This window comes from Lynx canadensis, chromosome C1, assembly GCF_007474595.2.
Source record: "Lynx canadensis isolate LIC74 chromosome C1, mLynCan4.pri.v2, whole genome shotgun sequence".
In the NCBI taxonomy this organism is placed as follows: Eukaryota; Metazoa; Chordata; class Mammalia; order Carnivora; family Felidae; genus Lynx; species Lynx canadensis.
Genome location: NC_044310.1, coordinates 7,385,703 through 7,410,538, shown reverse-complemented (window position 1 = coordinate 7,410,538; position 24,836 = coordinate 7,385,703). Strand labels below are relative to the sequence as shown.

The 24,836-nt window shown below is 46.3% G+C and overlaps 1 protein-coding gene across 1 annotated transcript in view; it reads right to left on the bottom strand.

Moving 5' to 3' along the window:
* The window catches only part of PEX14 (peroxisomal biogenesis factor 14), a 138,857-nt gene that overhangs the window by 76,939 nt on the left and 37,082 nt on the right, over window positions 1–24,836 (bottom strand). Inside the window, exon 3 of the mRNA XM_030325032.1 lies at window positions 3,065–3,149. Within this exon, the coding sequence (XP_030180892.1) occupies window positions 3,065–3,149 (85 nt within the window). The remainder of the gene's footprint in view (window positions 1–3,064; window positions 3,150–24,836) is intronic.

The following is a 24,836-nucleotide window of genomic DNA, read 5'->3' as shown; positions in this document are numbered from 1 at the left end:
AAGACGTTCGCAAACCAACTCTCTTGCATGCCTATCCCATTCCCTCCCCACCTAGCCCGCCCCTGCCCCTCCCTGGCCCCCCAAATCAGAGAGCACAACATTTAACCTGTCAGTATCTGAGGCAGGCTTCAGACCTGCTTCGGGCTGTGGTTTCCCATTAAAACAAACTCAGCTGATGTGCCTAAAGTAACCCTCATTTTCCACTGAACTGACATGCACTATAGGGACCTCAATTTCTATATTAAATATTAAATAATATTAAAAGAAAAACAAAATTGGATTTGCCTTTTCAGGAAAGAGATGTTTATTAAAAAAAAGAAAGTCAAGATTATAATTCAAGGCAGAGCTCCACTGCAATTCCCCGAAGTGACATTTGCTAGGAAAAGCCAAGACTACAGTAGCTGCGAGCTCGCCCAAAGCCAGCGCTCCAAACCCCACCCCCACCCCCACCCCCACTCCCACCCCCACCCCCAGCGATGACGAGTCCTACAGGGGGTAGCTGCGGGGAGGATGCCAGAACCTCGATCCCTCCCCTCAGGACACCCTCCCCACCCCCACAGACCACCCAGCCAACTCTCTTTCCTTCCCAAGTACAGTTAGGGACAGGGGAGCCGCTTGCTCCTTTGCAAAAGGCCCTCCTCCCTCTCCCCAGCAGAGACGGCGCCAAGCTCTGCTGACCGTGTACACCTGACCCAAGGAACAGCCGGAAATTTAAAAAGTGAAGTGTAAATCCACGAAGGGGCTCTTCTTCCCCAGGCGCCAATCAAACCTTGGAATCCTCTGCCCAGAAAAGGTCCTGCCAGAACTTACCCTATTGGGATTCAACTCGGAAACAGATAATTCCTGACCGAAGCAGCATTTTAGGGGATGATGGAGACGGGTGATTGCGTCCAGTGATTCTGGACTGAGGCTCAGGGTAAATTCCCGTGGCTCTCTTTGGAGGAATAAGGGTAGGAGGCCCCTCTGCCGGTTCCTGCTACCCTAATGTTCTAAAATCTCTCACCGACCCAGGGGTCGAGGAGGAACGGTGCCCGTTCCACAGTGACAAACACTCACCTCCCTCAGGCCTCCGCTCACGCCACCCTCTCAGAGAGGCGTGCTCTGGTCGCCCTGTCTAAAGGCGCAGCCCATTCCCACCCCAGCACCGGGGCTCCTGACCCCACGCACCCGGCCTTCTTTTTCTCTGTGGCACTTGCCACCCGATATATTACGTGTCTCCTTTTTCCGTCTGTTGTCCGCCTTTGGCCGTTAGAATGTAAGCTAGGCGAGGGCAGGGATGCCATCCTGCCCCTTCTCTGCTGAGTCCCCGGGGCCCAGAACAGGGCACGGCACAGGGTAAAACACTCTTGGATGGATTAATCAACTGGGTTTGTTTCGCGTTTTTTAAAGGAGCAACAAATAATAATTGCACAAAACACTTTCTTCTCTACAGTAATTATTAGCCAACCAACTCAAAAGAAGTATTATTTGGTCCAGAGTTTCTCTCTCTCTCTCTTTTTCTCTCCCTCTCCCAGTCAGGGATTTATTAAAATTAAACAGATTAGATGGAGCTCCTGATACTAAAACTGCTCAGCAAAGCCTGCGGTGGGGAAGTGCCGAGCAAACACCAGAGACATTTGTCTCTAAATTGCTCTAAATACCTTCTGCAAATGAAATTCTAACCCAGCTGCGTTTGAGAGAAAATGAGGAATAACTGGTCATTGTCAGTGGAAGAGAAGATCAGGCAGTTATAATATTGCACAATATACTGGGGCAAAGGATCTCTCGGCAACCATAGATTTTGTCTCAGGTTACCCCGGGTAATCAGCACAGCTTTTAGGCTCAGCTTTCCCGAGCTTCCATGCTTTGATGAGGGAGCTGAAATCCCCAAGCTTTTATGATTAATTACTCCCCATAGGTACACATATTTCAAGGAAAAACTCTTTTATGGCATGATGGCTGCGGAGTGGAGAGGCCAGCCAACGCACTCCAAATTTTAATAACCGCCTGCTGATGGGGGGCGAGCACAGTGCCGCCAGCACATGCACAGCGCCCCTCACCAACTCAGTCAAGAGGCCGCCCCCGAGGCTGCTGCTGAACAGATGCCTGTCAATGGAGAGCTTCAGGCTCCTTCTGCCCAAACCCCAAGGGCACAGGTCCGGGACGCGATCCTGCAAGCATCTCTTTGGTGGGATACAGACCAAGGAAACACCACCAAGCCACTCCGTCTCTATTCCAGCCACAGATGACTTAAAGCCCACAACCTACAATTTTGAGGCTAACATTCCAGCTCCTAAAGGAAAAAGAGTTTGGTTGGGGGATGGGGTCGGGGTCAGGGTGGGGAGACACCTCACCTCTCCCCCTGCTCATGGTATATAAGGGCATTTATACAACTTTCCAGCTTTCTAGAAAATTAAATGTTCAAAGAATGAAAAGTCAGATTTCTTTTTTGTTGTTGTTCATTTTGGGGTTTGTTTTGTATTTTACAAAAACAGAAAATTATCCTAAATTGCAACAGAGCCAGAAGAGATTCTTTCTGCTTTGGACAATATTGAATTTGTCAAGACCCATTTAATCCCCGCTTACAGAAATACCATAAAACCAGTAATTTACCACTTCAATCTGTAAATCAGACTGACCCCAGGCTCGACCTTAACCTGACCTTGTTTAGCCATCTCATTTCCCTCGCCCTTCAATTTCTTTCTCCCTGGTTCTTTACTGAGGCAACTGACCTCCTAACCTGAGGCCAGGCATTGTGTAGCCAGGGTCATATCATCAGAAGAACAGACCAGAAAACAGAAGTCCTCCACAGTCCTATCCAGTGGGCCTCTCCTTGTTGCCTGTGCCAGGCTGTCCTGGGCTACGTTGATGGCCTTCCTTACATGTGGTGCTCGATCATCCAGGTGGCATCACCTCTCTGCTCCACCGTGGGGAAAGAAGCCTGCATTCCCTCTGGGGGGCTCCCCTTCACCCCCACACCAGTGGGAGGGCTACAGGAGGTCCTCTCGGCAACACCGTGGATTCCACCTGCCCCGTCCCCAGCCCCTTTCTGCAGGCCATACGACATGGCCATGGGAAGCTGTACCTTTCTTCTTGAGGAATGCTCTCCTGGTCGCAAGCGGGCTCTGACGGACTCGGGAATTCTGTAGAAACTTCACTGCTGTGGCAATCTGGTTGGGGAGATAAAACAGGGAAGAAAAGTAAACTTCCATGGTCTGAATTTCAAGATTCAAAATCCTACCAGTTTATCCCCATGCCCACAGAAATAAACACACCGCTGTGGTCAAATTTATAACCAGTTATTTCTCACATTGAAAATCTACCTAAATAGGGGCGCCTGACTGGCTCAGTCAGTGGAAAATCCAACTCTTGATCTCAGGGTTATGAGTTCGAGCCCCACGTTGGGAGGTGGAGACTACTGAAAAATAAAATCTTTAGAAAAATAAAATAAAATAAATATAAATAAAATATACCTAAATAAAAGACTACGTTGGTTCCCACTGGCTTCCTGTATCTGATTCTCTCAACCGAACTGTTAAGACCTGCAGGAATCCTTTCTTTTTCTCCTTGTTCAAGCTGATTCTTCACACTCCTGGGCAGGGCAGGTAGCCTTCTCCTGGCCACACGCATCCATGTCCCTATGCTTGTGCTCGTGCTATGCCCTTTTTCTAGAAGGCGGCCCTTTCCCATCTCTACCTGTCTAAACATTGCATGCATACACACACACACACACACACACACACACACACACACACACCAGCACAGCCCTTTTATAGCCTGTGCTAACTCCTCGAAGCCTTCCCTAAATAAGCAAGCCATCTCTGATCTCCCCATTCTCTTAAATTCTTTAATGCTTGTAGTGTGTACCGTATAATTGAAGACATAATTATACTGTCTTCTAATGTTCAGGCTGCCTCCCCAACTACACTGCAAGCATCTGAAGAGAAGAGACCATGCTGTCTCCACAGAGCCTGGCAAAGTGCTGAGCGCAGACCGGCTGGGAAGGATTATATAAGAGACACCGCGCACAGCCATCCACGCTGGTCCCGCTTATGCAACGGAGCTCAATTCTGAAGAGACTTCAAAGGACAAAGTTTGGGGTTTCATGGCTAAAAGCTGACAGATTGACAGATTATCTCCCTACGTCTGGTGATGATATTATTTAATGAAATCTTCATATCTTCAAATAAGCCAAGGAGGGGGTGGAAGGCAGCGTGCTGAAGGCATTAACCTTCACATCACTCAGCACACACAAAGTGTGTATTTCCACACCGCTTGTGTGCTCTCTGTCCCGGGCACTAGTGCAACGGCTGGGAAATGCCAACCTGCCCCAGAGAGGGAAGGGGCTGTTGTCAATGACTGGCATTACTCATCTCATCAAAACCAAATGGGTAATAACATCTCATGTTACAGGTGAAGTCATCAGACCCTAGAGTTCCCTCCTAAGTTGCCGAAGGAAAAAATTTCTAAGGGACCAAACATAAGGAACTTTTCTAAGATCCTGCAGACTAAGGACAGCAGCTATGCAGCGACTGTGGCTACAAATGGAATACAACTTACAAACAGTCTCCTCATGTTTTATATGAATTTAATCTTGCGACCAGACACACTTCTCTGATAACAAAAGATGACGATAAATTAGAAAGAAAAACAGAAAGCCAGGCAACTCCCTTATATATTTTCCCTTGTAGTCCCTCTACTGGAGGCCTGCCGGAGACAGTCTCCCTAAAGGATGAACTCAAGTGTCCCAGGCCTTCGGATCCGGGCCCATCAGCGGTAAGACACGACAGCATTCCCGGAGCGTGGCTGTCATCCATCCAGCCCTGCAAACCTATTAAACCCCGTCATGAGCTGCAGTGGTAACCAAACAGCTCCGGACTGGACGCAAATCACGCTCCAGATTCTAGAGCCCAAAACTCCACACGCGCCCCCTCGGTCCCTCGACCACATCTCCTCGGTTCGCACCAAACTTTAAGAAAAAAAAAATGTGACCAACATCTACAAAATGATACAGTTTAATGAAGACACGGGAGAAGGGAGAGAGAGAAGAGGAAGACAGAAGAGGGACTGGGGAGAAGGAAGGAGCGGCCATGGGACAAGAGGAGAAAGCAGAGGAGCTGACCCACCAGGGTGGGCAGAAGAAAGGGGAAGGGGAGAAGCCGGAGGGGGAATGGGGAGGGAGGAAGGAGAGAGACAAGAGGAAGAGAGCCCCATGTCCAGGAAGGGGTGGACAGCTACACAGTCACAGGCCCCCCAGGGTCGATGCCCATCGGCACAGCTCTGATGGCTCGGGGGTGACCGCCCTTCACCTGGAAAAAAATACACCTGCCACACACACGACAATTACGACACCGGTATCACGCGGCGGTCTCCGCACGCGGCGGTGTGTGCACCAGGTGTCAGAGGGAACGTGGATGAGCAGGTCTTGAGCAGCAGATATTAACAACACAGCTCCTCTCATTTACCCACAGAAGCACCGACCTTTCCTTCATCCTTCCAAAATTTTCCATGATGGAGAAAGAAAACAGAATCCCACCACTAAAATGCACAGGTTTCACCTTGCTTTTTTAATATAGTCCTTGGTATATGCATTTCTGGTCAGAGAGCAAAGTTCTGATGGGTTTAATGGTGCACTCAATGCAGTGCTTGGCGCATTCCATCAATTTTTTTTTAAAAATTGCATCTCTTATTTCTTTAAATACATTAATCAGCCTAGTGTAGGCAAAACGGATCCATCGGACAATGCAATAAACATGAATTATCATCTATCCAACACGCATAATGGCTTAAAAATACATAATAGCAGGTGTAGTTTAAATGATTAGTTATTACACCTGTGGTGGGTCTGATTCAATTGGGAAAAATCATCTTTAATAGGTTAAAAGGTTTAGATCACCATGCTTTCCTTAAAGTGGCTGTAGAGAGGGAATGATGGAGTGCTCTGTCATTAGTAATTCATTTAAGAAAAACGTGGGGGATATAGCAAAGAACAGCATAAACGAGCGAATCCAATTTAAACATCAGGTAAAGTAGAAAACACCTTTTAAAAAAGCAAGATAAATGAATTCGGGAGGGAGATGAAATTGACGTATTTATTTTAACGGGAATTTGACAAAGTCCCGGCACACTTCAAACTTGCAAAAATATGAACAATTTCTTTTAAAGTTTCCATTCACTAATTTCAAGCCATATAAAATCATGCTGCCAAACACCTACATAAAGTATATTTGGGACTTGTTTATGTTCCTCTTGATCTCTGTCTGAAAATGCAGGCGACAGGCAAATCACATATTTAACAGCATCGATATCACTACGCCAGATGCAAAAATATAAAGCATCCAAACTAATAGCCTCAACATAATGTGCTGAATAAGAAAGATACCCAGATAGGCAGCTCCAGGTAAGTGTGAACATATGAAAACCTCTCTCCTCCTTCCACTAATTATTTCTTCAGCTACTCTCTACTCTCCCCTGCACCCACCGCACGAGGAACTGGAGCTACAATACGGGGGAAAGGCCTGTCCAACCCGGAATTTTACATGCCCGAGAGCCATCCACAGATGGTAGAAGGTTTCCCCAAATCTGTACCCATAATGCAAAGATTTTAGCACACTAAATAACTGCTGGGCACACTGGGTTTTGCAGCTTTCATTCACCTATTGTTGGACACTTTGCATTAACTTCATGAAGCAATTCAACTGGCTCTTCCTCTACAGAGGGTCGACACACACAGCATGCTTTTGTTGGTCGAAATGATGGGGTGCCTGCAGCCTGTCCTGTATTATCGTTTGATTTTCTAATTAGGAGATGAATGTGACTATTCATGGGTTATATTTGTGCCCAACTAAATTACATAAATTCAGGCCAAATCTTCCGCCTCAATGTCAAAGATGTAAAACGGAGACAGGAACTTTATTGCACATGTTGTGGGAGTGCAGCAAGCCAGGGAAAATTCTGGCGCACAGCACCTGATGCCGTTGTTGGAAGCCACTTGCCGTTGAGTCCATGAGAAACATGGAATCGTTTTTCCTTTCTCCTCCTCTTGCGCTGAGAGTTCTTAATGAGCGCACCTCGAATTGCCACTAGCTGGTATCATAAAAACACGGGTGACGAACTCAGAGGAAAACAGAAGCGAAGTTTCTCGCCACCCCTATTCCTGTGACCTCACCTTCCACCTCCCTCCCCCAAAAAGCAAAATAAAACCACCCTGTCACTGTCAACTCCCGAGTGTTAGGGAAATTTGATCATTTTCACGGGCCTGTCACTGAAAGCCAGAGGTAAAGCCACGATGCAAGCAAGGGGAGTAACCTCCCCTCTGCAATGGCTGCCCCGGAGGGCCTGCTGCAACCCAGGGGGAAGAGGGGCCTTTGGACCCCGGATGACTGGCCAATTGCGAGAGACCCTGTTTGAGAGCCCAGAATTTGTACTTGTATAAATCAATGGACTACAGCATACTCAGGGGTGATCTACGATGAACTATGTGCTGTTAAATGCATTGTGCAAGATAAGTAATCCCTGGTGAGCAGACTCGAGGTTCCGACAGTCTTCGCTGAAGAGATGCGTCCTGTGTGCTTCCCGCTCTCCTACAAAAGACCCGCACGCTGTAATCTTCAGAAGGCACACTTTCTTTTCCGCACGAGGGGGACAGGAGAACAGAGCTTGCCTGCTAGCGACCCCAGGGTGTGAGGAAGCCTTAGCACTTTGCACCTGACACGTAAACCTGATGCATTGTCTCCAGTGACACTTATTTGGAATGCCACCAATTCCAGCACTCCTGTGTGCTCCGTACACATCTATCTCCTAAAACGTGAGCATTCATTAGCCATTTTAAAATATTAAAAATAGTCAAAAATTAATGACGCTAACAACCAAAGCCAAGTCCTTTTTAACCCAGAGAGATCACAGCCAGAGGGCAAAAGGAATGACCGAGGTGCGGGCCCGAAGGCCCACCCCAACGCTGCAGTGTGGCACGTGCGTGCCTCAGAAGATTCCATTGCCTGTGAGAGGTTCCTACGCTGGTACTCTAAAGCAGATAGATACCCAGAATCCTGTTAACAAGCGTCAGACCAAAGCCAACTCGAGTTTTAACAAGGACCGACTTTAAAAGCCGGGCAGTGCGGAGAACGAGAGCACCCTCTTCAAACAGAAATGCTGCATTTTAGTAAGAAATCAGTACTCTGTCAGGAGTTCCTTGACAAATATGGTCATCGGTGGCACAAGGAAATAGTTGCAAAGCAGCTGTTAATCAGGGAAACACATCATAGAACGCTGATGCTAGCACTCGTGAAAAAATGCAACGGGCTAATTATGAAGCTATATATCTCACTAAAGAGGCCGTGTTCCTTGAGATTCCAGGCAAAGCACTCTCAGATCCAGGGTCCTAGGACAACATAATTCTGGCTCTCTGCATCCAGAATCCCCTCTAATCTGCCAGTTCCCAATCCCGGGGCTCTCCGTTCTTTTTCAATCCTCCACACTCTCCCTCTTAGCTAGGGAAGGGGCTGAGAAGAGTGACCACCCTGGAAGCGGGGGTATCACGGGCCACATTCCAAGACGCCGTGCATGCGAACACACCCACAAGGTGTCAGATCCTGAACCAGAACGAAAGAGAATCTACGAGCACGCACAAGAAATGTCAGACAGAACCCTCGTTCTAAGCGTGGCAGGAGGGCAAACGTGTGTGAGCTGCAAGCGAGGGGAGCCGCGCCCCCCCCCACCCACCCCCACGCGCACCCCTACCCCCAGTCGCCAAAATGAAAGAGGAGGAATAAAAAGGAGAAGCGGGCAACAAAAAAGAGAGACTGTTGTGTCCGAAATCCCAAAGGGAGGAAGGAGGGGGACCGGCAGAAAGGAAGCTGCTCTGAAGAGTGTTGAGGTGCCACGCAGGGAAGCCGAGGGGGCTCACAGGCAGGTGAGGGGAAAGTTAATATGCACAGGAAGGCTCGGTCAGCCAAAATTCAATACGATCCCCGTGCAAGGACAAGGAGGGATACGGCTCCCCGAAACCAGCCGGGTGGGGGTGGGGGGAGGGGCGCCACCGAACGCTCTCCGCTCTCCGAGCAAAACCACTGGAATGGCAAGAGGGGAATAACCTTGAGGTGGACACGCCGCTCAGGCAGCCCAAGCGCGGAGCCAAAGTGCCCCCTAGCCGGAGCCGGCGGCCGCGCAGGCCAAGGGCGGCCGCTCCGCTGACTCGCACAGCTCCGGTGAAGTGTTTTCACTCAGGGAAAATGAAATGTTTTGCAAGATGAAACAGAATGAAAATTGAGGTTTTAGGTAATTACTAGTTGGCATTTACATATCACGGGCTGGTTCAACACCTATTCATTTTCCTCTTTTATTTTCAATTTTTTAAAATTGCTCATTAAAAATGAACAGATGACAGTGACAGGAATTTTTTTTTCACTCTTTCTCCTTCTCCGAGGGTTACAAAATCAAGAGGCACATTTAGCCCCGTTTATCTACAGTTAACACACACACACACACACACACACACACACACACACACACACACAGGTACGTTTCATTTGCATCAAGGGGGGAACGGAGGGGGGAAAGTCAACAAAAGCCAGGAAGTTCAAAAATACAGACGGCGAGTTGTTATTGTACTTGAGCCAGCCTCCTGCACCTGGGTCAGGAGCGTGCTAGCAAGTGCCCTAGCACTCAAGGAGTTAAAGGAAAGAGCCTCTCTTCCGACTTGGAATTTCCTGGTTTTTGTCACTGTGTCCTTCCCATTGTTGATTTGGGTTACAACTCTATACTAATTAAGCCTGTGGGCCCTAATTTCCTTTGTTTTACTTTCCTCTGTCCTTTTGTTTTTCACATTAAAGAAATAAAATATCTCTGGTAGAAGTGCACAGGAGTTGACATGATAGAATGTAGTATTTTTAAGGTCTACTGTGTAAATCTGCATTTAGGGAATTCCAAAGCACGCATTATTGACCCTAGCCTCTCTTAAAACACATTGATATATGTAGTAAAAGCCTTTATGAAAAGTGGCAACGCCGTGTGCACAAAAACTACCTTTCAAAGTGAAATACCTCTGTGTTTAAATTGTTTTCTTCTTGGCCCGAGTTAAAAATATTGCATGAACTGCTTGTCAGAATGTCATTGTTTTCTTATTTGATTAAACTAGTTCTTCCAGAAATGTGTGTGGAAATCAAAAAGCATCTTCAGCCAACATGCACTATTTCATGTCAAGTGACGGTGGCTTTAGGGGCGTAAAGGGTGACTCTGGAGAGCACAGTGGGCTCCAGCCGCCGGGAGCTGGTGCAGTTGGGCAGCAAAGCCTGAAAAGCAGAGGAGCTGCTGTCGCTGAGCCTCACTGTCACCGCATCGCAGAAAGGGCTGCGGTGCACACACACTTGCCGGAGAGGAAATGAAAACCCTTGCTTCGAGGTTGAGAAGATCAAAGTTCCTTTTTAGGAAAGGTTGAGAAGGAAAAGGATTTTCTCCTTCAGGGAGAAAGAAAAGCAAATTTAAATGCCTTGTCCCCATGCATCCCCACCTGAATTTAGATAGCAGCCCCTCTAATTTTTGATGCAACCAACAAAGCAGTTACCCAAAGAGGGGAGGAAAAAAGGATGACATTTGCCTTTTCCTTGGCTTTGAAATCCAACTGGCAGCAAATTGTTTGAAGTCCTGCTTAGAGAAGAAACTGTAATAGCCTCCATACTGAAAAGAAGAGGAAAATGCCATTATACACGGATCACGGTAGCAGTGACCTCAGCAGAGAAGGCGAACGAGCCGGCTGCAAGTCAGAGGTCCGGCCTGCGTGCCAGGAACAGATTTAAAAAGGTTTACGTGCCAGAGATGTGTGGCAAGAGTTGGGTGCTCAGTCTCAAGAGATACCAAGAAAAGGCAAGGAGTTCAATTTCTTAACACGATGTCTTTCAACAGCTCCCTGACTGCTCCTTCTGCCAGTTTCCCTTGGTTTTTATATTTTCGATATTCCTCTAATTTCCCTGTGCTGTTAAAGAGGAAGCAGAGAGCACCCGGGCTTCGTGTTGTAAAATTAATGAAGGTGTCAAGCTGTTGAGTTGAATCACTCCAAAGGAATGTAATGACTCAGTGTCCAAGATGCTCCCTAGGAGAACTCTGAGCTCACTCAGTGACGGTGGCTGGTGACTCCAGCACTAAAAATATGTAGCATTCAGTCTCCAGGACCTTCTTGATGATACCATGGCTTCTACTTCCCGGTTCCTTTCTCTCCAGCATAGGCTGAATGTTACGCTTTCTGAAGGTTACTTCTCTTAAACTCCAGTACTTTTCAGATGCTCGGCAGATGAAACGGTGCTTTGGTTCCCACCTCTTCTGAAGTCGGGGCCAGATGAAGGAGATCAGGAAAGCCCTCTCTGGTCATGCACTACTGAGATGTGCGATGATTAGGAAGGGGACGGAGGTTATGTCACAGACAGACAGTTTCAAGCATTAAGTCATCACTGGGGGGGTTAGACACTGAACAGATGACCACCAAGTGGCATAGGACAGGATCCCTTCAGGATGGTTTAGCTTGCTCAGAGGGCAAGGAGATGGGCTCTTGGATTCTATGGAAGATAAGCTCTGGACCAAGAAATTCTGCCTACAATCACCCCCCATACAGTACAAAACTAAAACCTGTGAAAGAATGAGTGAATGAATAAATAAATTAAAATAAAATAAAATAAAACCTGTGAGATGACACTAAATGACATTCCTAACATACATCCTACAAAAGAACGAGAGAGAGACTGAATGGTAAAAAATAGATTTGGGGCACCTGGGTGGGTCAATTAGGTAAGCATCCAACTCTTGATTTTGGCTCAGGTCATGAACTCACGGTTCATGAGATCAAGCCCCACATTGGGCTCTGCACTGACAGCACAGAGCCTACCTGGGATTCTCTCTCTCTCTCTCTCTCTCTTTCTCTCTCTCTCTCTCTCTCTCTCTGCCCTTCCCACATGTGCATGCATGCTCTTTCTCTCAAAATAAATAAAAAATAAACTTAAAAAAATAGATTTGAATACAAAAGAAATAGTCATAGCCTAGAAATAGTTTGAATGATAAGATAGCAAGGAAGAAATTTAAAATGACAAATGTCATTACTTACAATAGCCAAGATATGGGAACAATCTAAGTGCCCAATGGATAAATGGATAAATTATTATGTATTCTCTCTCCCCCGACTCACACAGAGGAGTATTATTCAGCCATTAAAAAAAGAATGAACTCTTGCCGTTTGTGACAACATGGATGAACATCAGGGGTATTCTAGGTGAAGTAAGTCAGACAGAGAAAGACAAACACCATATGATTTCTCTTATACGTGGAATTAAAAAAAAAAAACTCATAGATACAGAGAACAGATTGGTGGTTGCCAGAGACAGGAGTAGAGGGGTGGGAGAAATGGGTGAAGGGGGTAAATTTTCATTTTAAGAAAAGAATCTGTATTACAGAGGTAGGACAGAACTTCATTGAAGGGCGTGGGGGCAAAATGACATGAGTAAGTTAGGAAGCAAGAGGAGACTGTAGACAGAGGACTAAAGGAACCACACATAAGCTCTGGCCTGTAGATGATAAAGTTGTTTCCCTGGGGAGCACAGGTCAATGATCCTGATACCGCTATCCACACGTACTAGGATTGAGCAAATAAGCAGAAGATGGACATTGGGGAAAAGAAGAGAGAAAATTTTTCCATAAATGGAAGCCCCTGTGTGGTGCTGTGCCACAGACAAAAGGGAAAACAAGGTCTAGGTCTCTCCATATTGTGACATTCTGCTTTAGTCTTTGCTTTTGTACTTGATCTTGCCTCTCTGCACGTAGTATTTCCTCCTTAATCTACTGAATTAATTTGTACTCCTCCAAAAAAAGGAAAAGAAAGGAAAGGGAAGGGAAGGGAAGGGAAGGGAAGGGAAGGGAAGGGAAGGGAAGGGGAAAAGAGAAAAGAGAAAAGAGAAAAAAGAAAAAAAAAGAAAAGAAAAAAAAAGAAAAAAAAAAAAAACAAAAGAAAAAGAAAAAAAAGAAAAAAGAAATTTTCAGCTAGGAGGCCCGCCTTGACCCCATTCTAGCTAACATGCAATTGCCTTGGCCTTGAGGCTGGATGTTGCTTAACCGGATGGTATGTTCTTTAAAGTATTTTGCATACAAAAAGTAAATAAGTAAATATAAAATGACAAATGTGCATGGCCTTTAAATCACCCATTTAGATCCAGTGAAGTGCAGAAAAAAGTAAACAGTTAATATCCGCACTAACAGAAGACCACCGAGTCCTAGTTTCTGCTATTATTTAAATTCATCCGTGGCCTAAGGGGAAAAAAATAAAAGTATGAGATCCAAAAGTATGATTCATAATACCGGCAGACTCAAAAATCTTCAAATTTACAGTAAGATGATAGGGATTAGAAACAGTTTCTACTCAAATAGTGAAATGAAGTCCGCTCCTCCCAGAGGAAAATCACCCTCTTCACCAAACACACAGGCCCAAGAACGTGGACAGGGACAGACTGTCTACAAAGACAGCATCCACGGAAACAACTCTGGCAATAAGTGGGGTGACAGGCGCCAGAGGTACCTGACATCCCTATGTAATAATAACCCTGGTGGCCAGGTTCTGTTTTCTAAGAAAGGAGTATCTGACATAGGCCACGCCTCTGTCACTGACTTTAGAAGGAACTTCGCCACCCCAAGAGCAGGGAACAGAGCACCCCAAGTCCAGGGATGCCTCTCACATAGATGGGGATCTTCTAGGGGCACCGAAATAACAGCTGTGGAACACACCCTGTCTGTACCCCCAGCACCAAGGCGGAACAGTCAGGAGAGAGGGTGACTCAATCGCTACCACTGCACTTGCCTTCTCTGATGGGCCCCGACTTAGAAACTTTTAGCTTAGAAACATTTAGGAAATGTCCACAGGACGCAGGAAGGATCAAATGGTAAGCACCATGGCTTTGAACCATTCTGTGATCTTTCACTAAACACCGTGAGCATTCCTATTATTAACAACCAGAGCTCCCAATGAAAAACCACACTTCTAAAAAAAAAAAAGAAAAAGATTCGAGAGAGGCCTACCAGACACCAGAGCCACCCCTGGCCACGAGGCCCTCATTTCAGATCTCCCACCTCTGATGGGCAGATCAAAAGGAGGGGGTCTTCATGTCCCGCATGGGACGTTCTCACCAACATTGGTCATCGAAAATGGACACATAATTTACTTACAATTAACACGAGATTTCACCAATTTTCACCATCAAGCAAATCACTTCTATTGAGCACCCTCCTCCTCCTCTAAATCAATAGTAACTCGTTTCTAATTTCTCCCAGCTCTGTCTGGGAAACGGAGAGAAGTTTGCTTTCTGTTCTCTGAAGGATCAGGAACTACCGCCTTGCTTTGCAACCCTCTGGATTCCCCGCACCCCCGCTCAGAGGGCAAAATATTCTGAAATCACAAAACTGCCTACATTTCCTCAGTCTGGCAAAAGCTTCCGGAGACCTTGCTCGTCGGTTTCTGCTCATTGTCCTTTCTCTCTCTCTTCCTGCCTGTTTAAACACACGGACACAGAGTTATTAACTTTTACAGGAAAACCAAATAAAATAACGTCGAAGCAAAACTGCGGTGATGTCAGGGCTGAAGCGAGCGCCATTCATCTGTGGGAATCTGATTAGCGCTCGAGTGGCAGAGCTACCTGGAAAAGTGCTCACAATCAAATAAAAAAATGATACCCAAACATTAACCTGATGGCTAAAAACTCCACATTTAAGCAGTTAAAGTAATAAAGGAGCTTTTATTGAGTATTTTTTATATTTCATTATGCCCCAAATTGACGAGGACTCCCGGATACATTTTCTAGACTTTTGGTTCCTCAAATCAAATGCTCTCTTGGACTTTTTTTTTTTTTTTTAACTAAAAGGAAACAGCATTTCTTGTAAATTTGAATGAAAGGACTGAAGCTTCTCTTGCAATATCGATATCAGCCTTGAGTGCAAACATAGCCAAACAGTGCAACAAACAGAAGCCTTTTTGGTTTATGTACTTTATTTCTGAACCTGCCCAGAGCCAGCGGAGAATTTTTCTCCAGAACTTTACCTTACACAAACCCTGTATTTTCTCTTTCACCCACATTTTGCTCAAAATTGGTAGGGAACGGGGATGGGGCGCTTTGGTGGCTCAGTCGGTTAAGCGTCTGACTCTTGATCTCAGGGTGGTGAGCTCAAGCCCGGTGTTGGGCTCCACACGCATGGAGCCTACTTAAAAAAACAAACAAACAAACAAAAAATTGGTCAGGAATGAAACTTGGTGGAATGATGGGACAGAGAGCAGTGTGGGTCTCAAGACAGTTGCACACTGAGTCCAACCCTCACACTGGTGTGTCCCGAGACCCAGCCTCTCACGCCCCTGCTCCGTGCCACAGATTCCTTCATTTCTGTAAAACAACATCTTACCCAGATGACCTTCAGGACCCTCTAGTTATGCCACCCCATGATTTCTAAGTTGACTCCCGGAGGCAGCCTATGATACCTCGACCAGGGATATGGGCTTGGAGGATAAGACCCAACCTTTCCAGAGCTCAGCTCTCCAATCTCACCCAATTCAAAAAAAAAAAAAAAAAAAAAAAAAAAAAAAAAAAAAAGGAGAAAACCAACAGAGAAGAGGAAGGAGAGAAAGAAAGGGAGAAAAAAAAAACCACTGCTGCCAAAAAAGAAATGACAGATTTAACGTATCTTGCACATAGCAAAGCTTTACTCTCACTACTTACTTGCGACTTATTTTGTATACGAGCTTAGTTATCGGATATCCAAATTACAGAAGATTAAAACTGCAAATGAGAAAGGAAAAACAAGCCAACTAACAGATACTTACGGAACAAAGACCAGATAGCAAAAGTAAGCCAATCGACAAATGTCAAGAGAGAAACATCTATGAAAAGGCAAACAAAAAACTCAAAAAGCTTGTTCGTTTGGGGTTGTTTGGCATAGGTGGAGTCATTTAGAATAAGGGCAAATATACAACATATCTATATTTCAACAGTTTTTGAAAAAAGAACTCCACTTACAACACAATATAAACATTTACGTCTACAATGACGGTACTGAGTCATGAGGACTAATACTCTGCCTAATAAAGTAAGAAACTATATAACCCATTTCATGCAATTCCCAGCCCGAAGCTTCAAAGTGTTTTGTTTTGTTTTGTTTTCATACAGGCCCTCGATGGCCATCTAACTGTGCCTATCCAAAATGACTCATCTGAGGAGGGTGCCAGAGACAGTGATGCTCCTGAACTGAACACGAACAGTTTTTATTCAAGTTAGATTAAGAAGCAGGAAGCCGAAGATTAAATAATGAATAGTTACTGAGCATTCACCGGGTACGCACAGCACACCAGGCACTTAGAAAACCAAGTAAAGCAAAGATGCTGCTTTTGCTGTTCCAGTCCAGGACAAGGAAAGAAGTCAAAAGGGACCTTAGGCCATCCGGTCCCACATATCACCTAAGACTCCCCCGCTCTTCAACAACCTCGACAAATGATGGGTGGGCTTCCACCTGAATGCTTACGATGAACAAGAGAACTCATTCTCAAGAGCCCGTCTATTCATTTTCGGGAGTCCTTCTTTAAACGGAGTTGAAATCTACTTTCCTGAACCTCCTGTGCACTGGCCCCAGTTCTCTGCAGGAGAACGATATTAACTGATCCAGTTTTCGACACAATGCTGGGTGAGGAATTAGGATAGGCCTCTGTCACTTGGCTATCTTTTCTATAAAAGCATTTCCCTTACTCTGCTTATTAACTAAATGTGAACACCGGTTTCACTGTGTAACAGCTTCATGAATTCTGCTCTTAAGCTTGGTAAGAGCAGCTTTGCCCTTTGTGGGAGGGCCAAGGCTACACCTGTAATGTCAGAATGCATTAGCAATAATAAAGGCCACAGTAATGCAAGAGACGACTTCATACACACGTCATTCCCGAATGGCTAAATTCAATCAAATATGGCAGCGCTTCCTACAATGCTCTGATCACTGGGGCCGGCGCGTGTGACGTGGGCCCACTTACTGGAAGCTGCTGGAAGCAGAAAGTGAGCGCTCTGCTTTGAGGCTGTAACGGATGGGTTTTTACCAGCCCCCTAAGTGGTTTGGCCTCCTTCTTTCCCAGGAATTACCTAGAAATTCATTCGACGTCTAAAGACTACAAATGTGAAAAACCTCAGAAGGCTAAAAGGACATGAAGAGAAGAGCGAAAAAGCGTAGTGTTCTGTCACCCTCGCCCTACAGACAGAGGATTCTTACGGGGAGGAAAGTAATCTCCGAAGAGGGGGATCACCAAAGAAGCACGGCCAAAGTTCACCCGGTCTTAATTCTAACTCAGTCACCGACTTCTTTAGTAACTTCCCAAGAGGTGCTCACCTTTCCTGTTTCTACTTCCTCATCTGTAAAATGGAACTAAGACTGCTGAGAGACGCGCCAAAGGGTCACGTGGAAGAATTAGTTAGCATTTATGCCACACTTTTGATCTTCAAAGTAAGGTTATTAGACTATAAAGTAGAGTAGATGTGGTTTGAAAAATCTTTTAAAAACCGAAAATAAAGCAGGCAAGCAAATTTAGAGGAGCAAAACAGGCTGACATCACCTCCCAGCAGCCAGATGCCTCTACCTCCACAGGCACCCACTTTCTGCCCTAATCTGCATCTGCATGTGGAGACAAAGGTATAAGAACGTTTTATTAGGAAAAAATGGGAGGGGGTGGAAGGAAGGGAGAAAGGAGAAAGAGAAGGTTTGAGGAGGAGAGGCACTGAAGAGCACGTCGAAGGGAGGACACAAGGAGACAAGGAAGTGGGGGTGGGGGGAGAAGAAAGAGGGAACAGCGAGAAATAAAGAGCAGGCAGATCCCGTCCCCTAAAAGAACAGCAAGAACGGGAAGGGAGGAAAAAAGAGAAAAACAGAGACACAGAAAAGCAAACATCAAGGGAACAAATGTAAAAAGCGTGTCCTGTGTTCAAAGAAAGCAAGAAGGCCGAAAGTAAAAGTTAAAAGTTTTACATCAAAAAAACAAACGAAAACAAAAATAAAAAAAGAGGAGGACAAAGAGCAGAGGATAGAGAAGGAGAACATAGAGCTTTCGGGAGTCTGTCTGGAAACCAGAAAGCCGGAGGAGAGATCATTAGCAAGTCCACAGAGCGTCTACAGCAATACCGCGCGGGTCAATTCATTTAACGCTGCCCTGTACATTTACAGAAAAGTACCTCTGATATAATAAAGGCTCATAAACACGCAGAAATTGGGTTAGACCCGTTTCGAATTCCTGCCAAACAATGGTTCAGAAAAATGAAGCTCTATTTTAATTAGCTGGATTCGCGAGTGATTTGATAACAGCAGATGCTGTCTGGATGCTTTCAGCTTGATGGGCTCCACATATATGAACTTAAGAGTGGTTCTGATGCAATTAGGTGTTTCTCTCTGCTCCAGCATGCCAGGCCCAAGGACCCGAGCCTACGTGTGGCCCCTGCATGTTTCTGTATTAATCTACATGGCAATATTTTAAACCGAAGATGAGAAAAGTGACCCCGTAAGACAAGTAGAAAAGTCGTCTTTAAAAGTCACTGGCAGGTAGAAGAGGACACTCTCACAACGAATTTGTCTCTCCACCGGGGAAAGAAAAGTTGGGAAGCTGAGAAAAAGCCACACAGGGCAGCAGCACCTGTAACAGAAACATTTACTGCCAAAGCTGGAACACAGCAGACCTTTTCCTTCCAATTTTGCGATTCCAGTCCAGCGTTACGGCAAAGGATTAGCTGCCTAATGCACAGCCCGACCTGGGACTAAGTGGCCTTCAAAATGTTCTTTGTAACCAGGCAGGCATCCTGTTATTACCCAGAGCACCGCTGCAGAGACAGGCAGTGGTGTTCAGGACCGCAGCCCTGCAAGTCCAAGTATTTTCACCAGGTGCTTTCAAGCTGGGCACCTTACTGCCCCCTCTCTCCCTTTTAAGCACTCTCTCTCTCCCAAAGAGCCTTCTACTCGCTTTTCCCAAAGCACCCACCGCCCTCTGCTAGGGCCACTTAGAGCACCACCGCCCACAGGCACAGAGCTGCTAAAGGACCCGCACAAAGCAAGAGCAGCTTCCAGCATCGGGACTCGCCTAATAGGAGGACCCGATCTGCTCATTACCCGCCAGTTTGTCACGGCTGGGCTGAGTAGGGGACGATTATGAAAAGGGGGGTGTTGGGAGGAAGCTCTCCCATACTAGGTCGTGTGCTACTCGTCCTGAAATTCTGAATCAGGCTTTCAAAATCGTTCAACGTCCCCCCCACCCCACCCCCTCTGGCTCCCATCGGATGACGTGAAGTAGAGAGGGTGGAAAAGAGACACGAGAGTTCTGGCTGACTCGTCTGGACAGAGCGGGCGATGCCTGAACCCCGCCACTACCACCACGAGCACACAGGGAGAAACACACACCCCTCACTCTCCCTCTCCAAGAGGACAAAACGGACATAATGACCTTCACACCATCTCCCCTTCGCCGGCGCTAACAAGCCGAGCACTGTAAATCAAGGATGAAATCCCTGTGCCAGGAAAGCAAAGGAGGAGCATTTCTTCCGTAAGAGCCCAAAGATGCCGCCTGCTTCTGAATCAGCACTTCAGGGCAAGCGTTCGGAAGGCAGGAAGCTTAATGCCAGCGAGTGAAGGAAAAATAGGTATTTATTATATGTAGTAGGGCCTTCTTCAAAAGTTATTTATTTCACAAAACCACTCTGCTAAATAGAGGTTTCAATCTAATTGGAATTGCAATCTGCATATTGTAAATGCAGCAAATGACAGCCTCCGAGACTTTTGTTCTATGCCAGTTTATGGGTTCACTAGTACAAGACTTCCCAGTGTACACGCATAAGCGAATGGAAGAAGGGAGTTCAGAGGGTTATCCTTTAACATATGTGTTTATTTGTGTGTATTTATTTATTTATAATATGTTTTTCAGCCCCTTGCAAGCCCCAAAGGAGAGGGAGAGGGCCTGCACTGTGAAATGGGATAATGTTTGCAAGACCCCTAAGAATGCAGAGCCAGGAAGGAGGAAGGAGGCTCACAGGGACATCCGTGTGTTTGGCCACACAGGTCTCTGGTGAGACCCCAATCACCATCAGCCTCTCTTCCCTTCTTGGGCAGGGGGAAGGTGAGGAAGGGACCCCTACTCATCTTAATTTCCCCCTCCTATCCACATCCCGTATTAGCCATGTTAATTAACAGAGATGCAAATAGTCACGGCCCAAAATAAAGGTTTTTAACAAGAAGTAAAAAGAGACCTTACAAATCCAACGGAAAAATAAAAAAGAAGAGGGAGAGAAAGAAACGACCGACCCAAAGCTAAAGGTCAACCTACAAATAATTAAGGAAATGAGAAAGCAAAAGGACAGGTCAGGACTTCCCACAGGGGTCTGAAATTTTCTGTTTGTATCTCTGGCTTCACATCAAAAGTGAGTTATGGCAGAGAGGACAACGTTCTGGGGAAGAGAAGAAGGCACAAAGATTCTAGAGTCCCACACAGGCCCGGGACTTCTCTCCCTACATCGCATTCAAGAGAACTTTCTGTTCCCTTTCCCCCTCACTCATTTCAAGAAATAGATTATTTAATTGTTTTCAAACACGGCACTCCTAGAGCCCAAAGATACCCCTTGCTTCCTTAAAACCTAAGCATCTTCTAGTTGACAGTTTTTGCCCTCCATACTCTGACAATACCAGCCTGTCAGAGGGTGTAAACTTCTGTCAAAAAAATAGTAACAGTAATAAATAAAAATCAGACCTTCAGCTTCCCATAAAAAAAAAAAAAAAGATAGAATAAATATGAATTTGAAGGGGAATTCTGCCAAAACCTGAACCTCCCAAATCTGGTTCAGCCACATTCTTGCCCACAGCCTGTACTTCTCGGTGCCTCCCTACATTTTTCAAAATGCAGCTGCACAGACCTCTTAAAATTCAGATTTCTAGCACCTATAATTACAGGGCGCTCGAGCCAGGCTCCTTTAATTAATGAACCTGACTCCTCTCTCTTCAAAGGAAATCTGCATAAGGGATATATCACAGGGTGAACTGACCCCCAATCAGCACTATCTGCTCACTGTGCCTGATGGCAACCAGCACTCTGCACCTCCAACAGGAGAGTGAGGTTGTCCCCCCCCCCCCCCAACCGAACCCTCCCCCCACACACCCCAATCTGGCACAAGCCTATTATGCGGTTAAGGCCGTAAAACATTTCTTGGAACTTAAGGGAAGAGAAGCAAGCTTTCCTGGGTGTGACCAACAAAACCCAAAGAGAATTAGATTCCCCCTGGTCCGAGCGCTCCCCGATTTCACTTTCTTCCCTCTGCCAGGATAAAGTGGGGAGTGGAGGCAGGAAAGACAGCCACTGTTCAAGGGTCAACAAAGCCAACAGAGGGAGCAGGCCGGGGCTCTGACAAACTCTGGAAAAGAAATAAACACAACAGACCTGGGATTGACATTTCATCCCAAACCCGAAACGGAACTGGCAAGGAAGGCCGTGCCTCTTTAAAGCAAAACAGGTGGAGAAGGGGTCATGACGCAAAGATACTGTTCACAAGGTCTGGAGAAGGATCTGGGCATGTCCCAAAGATGACAAACTGACCTCAAGATCTGTTACCCGGGGGGTCCTCACCCATTCTGATCTACTCGCTTCTAAACCAATACTTGATTGCCAGTTTTGAAAGAACTGGTTTTCCTTCTGGCTGTCTGGGCAGCACAGCCTAATACTGTTTGTATCTGCTGCCCATGCCAGGACAGCCTATAGCCGCTCCTGCAAGTGCTCATAAGCTGGCTTGTAACCGTGTTCTCCGGGGAGCAGGCTGCCTTTGGCTGCGACAGGAACTGGAAATGGCTGCAAACAAAGCCACAGCTGCCAGACCAGACAAGGCCTAGGTCAAATCAAGACGACCCGAGGTGAAGATTCAGGTAGGAGATCTGAGATCCAGTAAGAGACTCCAATGGGTCTGGCAATGATGAAAACAGGTTTTGCCCAGTTACTACCATCTGATAACCATTTCACAAGGGTCCCTCAGGCCCACAGCAAACCCTGTAGACCGAATTTGCATCACCGGCCAAGTAAACACACCTCTTCTACAGGTAGGAGAAAAGTTCTCAGACTATGTACCCAGTAACACGTTTTCTGCAGTTTTCCAAGTTTCTCGTGTGATTCAGGCCAGAAAGCGAGGCTGGGGAACTACCAGAGAATAGCACTGGGCTAACGAATGAACACTTGAGGCGCACTCTCCCGGCTTCTTAGTTCTTCCTAGGGCACTCGACAGCACAGATGCCAAAAACTGAATTCAGTCATTCCGTATTCTGCCGGGAAAGGGGGCTTTAACTATCCAGTGAGTTTCTGCTGTTGTGAATATGATTTTAGAAGACGGGGGAACAAGGAGTAACATCAGTCTCTCCAAGAGTTAAACCCTCAAAGCAAAGTGAGGCATGATCAACGACCAGCCACTGAGTCAAACGCCACCGTACCTGTCTTGTTTCTGACCTGCCGCCTCTATGCCCAATGGCCAGAGGCCAACACCCTATACCATCTCTGCTCTCCCATTAGATCTGTCTCCAAATCCATCAGTACACTGCGACCTGCACCCAATGACCAGGGGGTTACGGGGGAGTTCCAGGCTGAGGGTGTCACCGACGATGATAAGGAACAACTACTTCCATATTCCCAGACACAGGCAGCCAGAGCTGGGTGAAGGATTTTTTCCAATTTGGCTTGGTTTTCCAACCAAGACATTCTCAGAGTTCGTTGGTTTTTGAAGCGGAAGCATTTGATTTTCTAACAAACGAACACTTAGAAGCACGGGACCAGCGAGAACACGGAATTGAGGAGGAAGGGCGGGACAGGCGAAAACGCAGGGCTGGGAGGCAGCTGAGATCAAGAATGTCCAGGGCTTCTGGGCACGGGAGCTCACACCGGCCAGCCAGGCACTCTCTTCCCAGGGTGTCTCTGGGGGAAATCACCCATCGATCCTAGGACACACGCGTTCGAGGACCAATCCTTTACCTCAGAGCAGCCTCTGCCTCAAATTCCTGCTTGCGCTTTAATGTTTAAATTATTAAATGCATTAATGTATTTACATTATTCAAGTCTTATGTGCATTTTTCTGAGATAATTTATGTATAAGAGTTTGAATGTCCATGACTGTTAATGTCTACAACCCTTCCTGTTCGTTATTGATTCTGGAAGAAAAAAAAAAAAGTCAGAGTTTTAATGCCTTATTTTTAATGTATTAAGAGTCTGAATAAGTGCATTCTCTTTTTTCTTTTGTAATTTCATAATTTAAGTAGTGCATTTATTAAACTGACACAGTATGAATTGTGGTGAAGCCTGGCACGGCTCCACGCCGCCAGAACAGCCAGCTGGAGGAGCGCACCCGCTCCTCGGAGACCAGGCGGCAGCTCAGCGCGCTTCCCACCTCCGCCAGGCCAGGACCGGGCAGAGGAACGGCGGCAGGCACTCGCCGAATCTGGGCTCTGCCAGGAGAGTTCTCTTCCTCCGTTTTAGAGTTCCTGCCCAAAGCCTCTCTCCTTGTTAAATAAGGGTTTCCCGAGTGCTGCGGAGCTGCCTCTTTTTATTAAGGTGGAAGTTTTCTGCTTGTCACAAGTCCGCACCTGCCAGACTCCGGCTGATATCCAAACAGAGCTGGCCATCAGCACACAGTTTTCAAGAAGAATAAAGAGGCTGGGGCTCGGCAGAGCAAAAACAAGCAAACGCAACTGCTTTTAAAAGGGGGTCTTCTCAAAATGCAGACAAACGTCTCAAAGACAACACCTCCAACTTGGGCAGAACTTCTTCTTTTGAGATCCAGTTTCCCCAGCAGAAAAGCCCTCTTTCAACTATAGCCAACAGAGCGACAGTGACACCCAATGGCCTCTTGGTTCAATCCCAACTGAGCATTTCTCGTGGCTTTCCCGGAGGCAGGTCTCAGGCCCAGAGCTCCCGTGTGAACATGGAAGCACGAGAGAAAATCAGTTATCAGCTACTCATCAAGAAACCGAACTGCTCATGGATAAATTTCCTGCCACTCCACGGAAGACATATACACACTGTATGTGATAATGCACGTGTGTGCAAACTGCAGAGCAGAGCACGCATCAGTACAGCCTCTTTCTGGGGGGGGAGGGGGAATGGAGGGGTGTGAGCACGTGTGCACACACAGGCGCACAGACACACAATACGTGGACTCCACAACAGCGTACAAATCAACTTGAAGTGGGAGAAGGGATGCCAGAAGTTGTTCGCTGCGGTTTTAGAACCTGACTCTGCCGTTTCTGTCACACGTGTACAGATACACGCTTACAATACATACACATGATACGCCTTTTCAGTGTATCTTCCCCCTTTCTTTTTTTTTTTTCTAGTTTTCCCTGTTTCCTTCTTTTCTTTTTTCTTCTTTTCTTTTTTGGCTACTCATTACCATTCTTTAACTGTTACAATTTATATCAGCATATAATGTTAAATAATTACAGGGAGCAGAGCTCACTCTAGTGAGGATATAAACGCGCTGTGGGAATCTACAGATTTAAACAAATAACACTCACAGCAGGGGGTGAGCGGATGAATTAGCATTAATATCCTGCCTGGGAGATCCCAGTGCACTGGTACTGCTTAAATACAGATCTTTTCTGTAACAGTCAATATGACAGCTCCCGGCAATACGGCCCCTTTCCCTTTCCCAGTCAATATAGCAGCCAGTGAAAATAGAAACGTCCCTGTAGCAATCAATATAGCAGCCAGCTAAAATAAACCCTTCCCTTTTAAGGGCTATATAATAGTCAGCTAAATGGAAGAATTGGCACCCCTGCTGGATAGCTCAGCAGAGAAGCCAAGGAATGAACAGGCC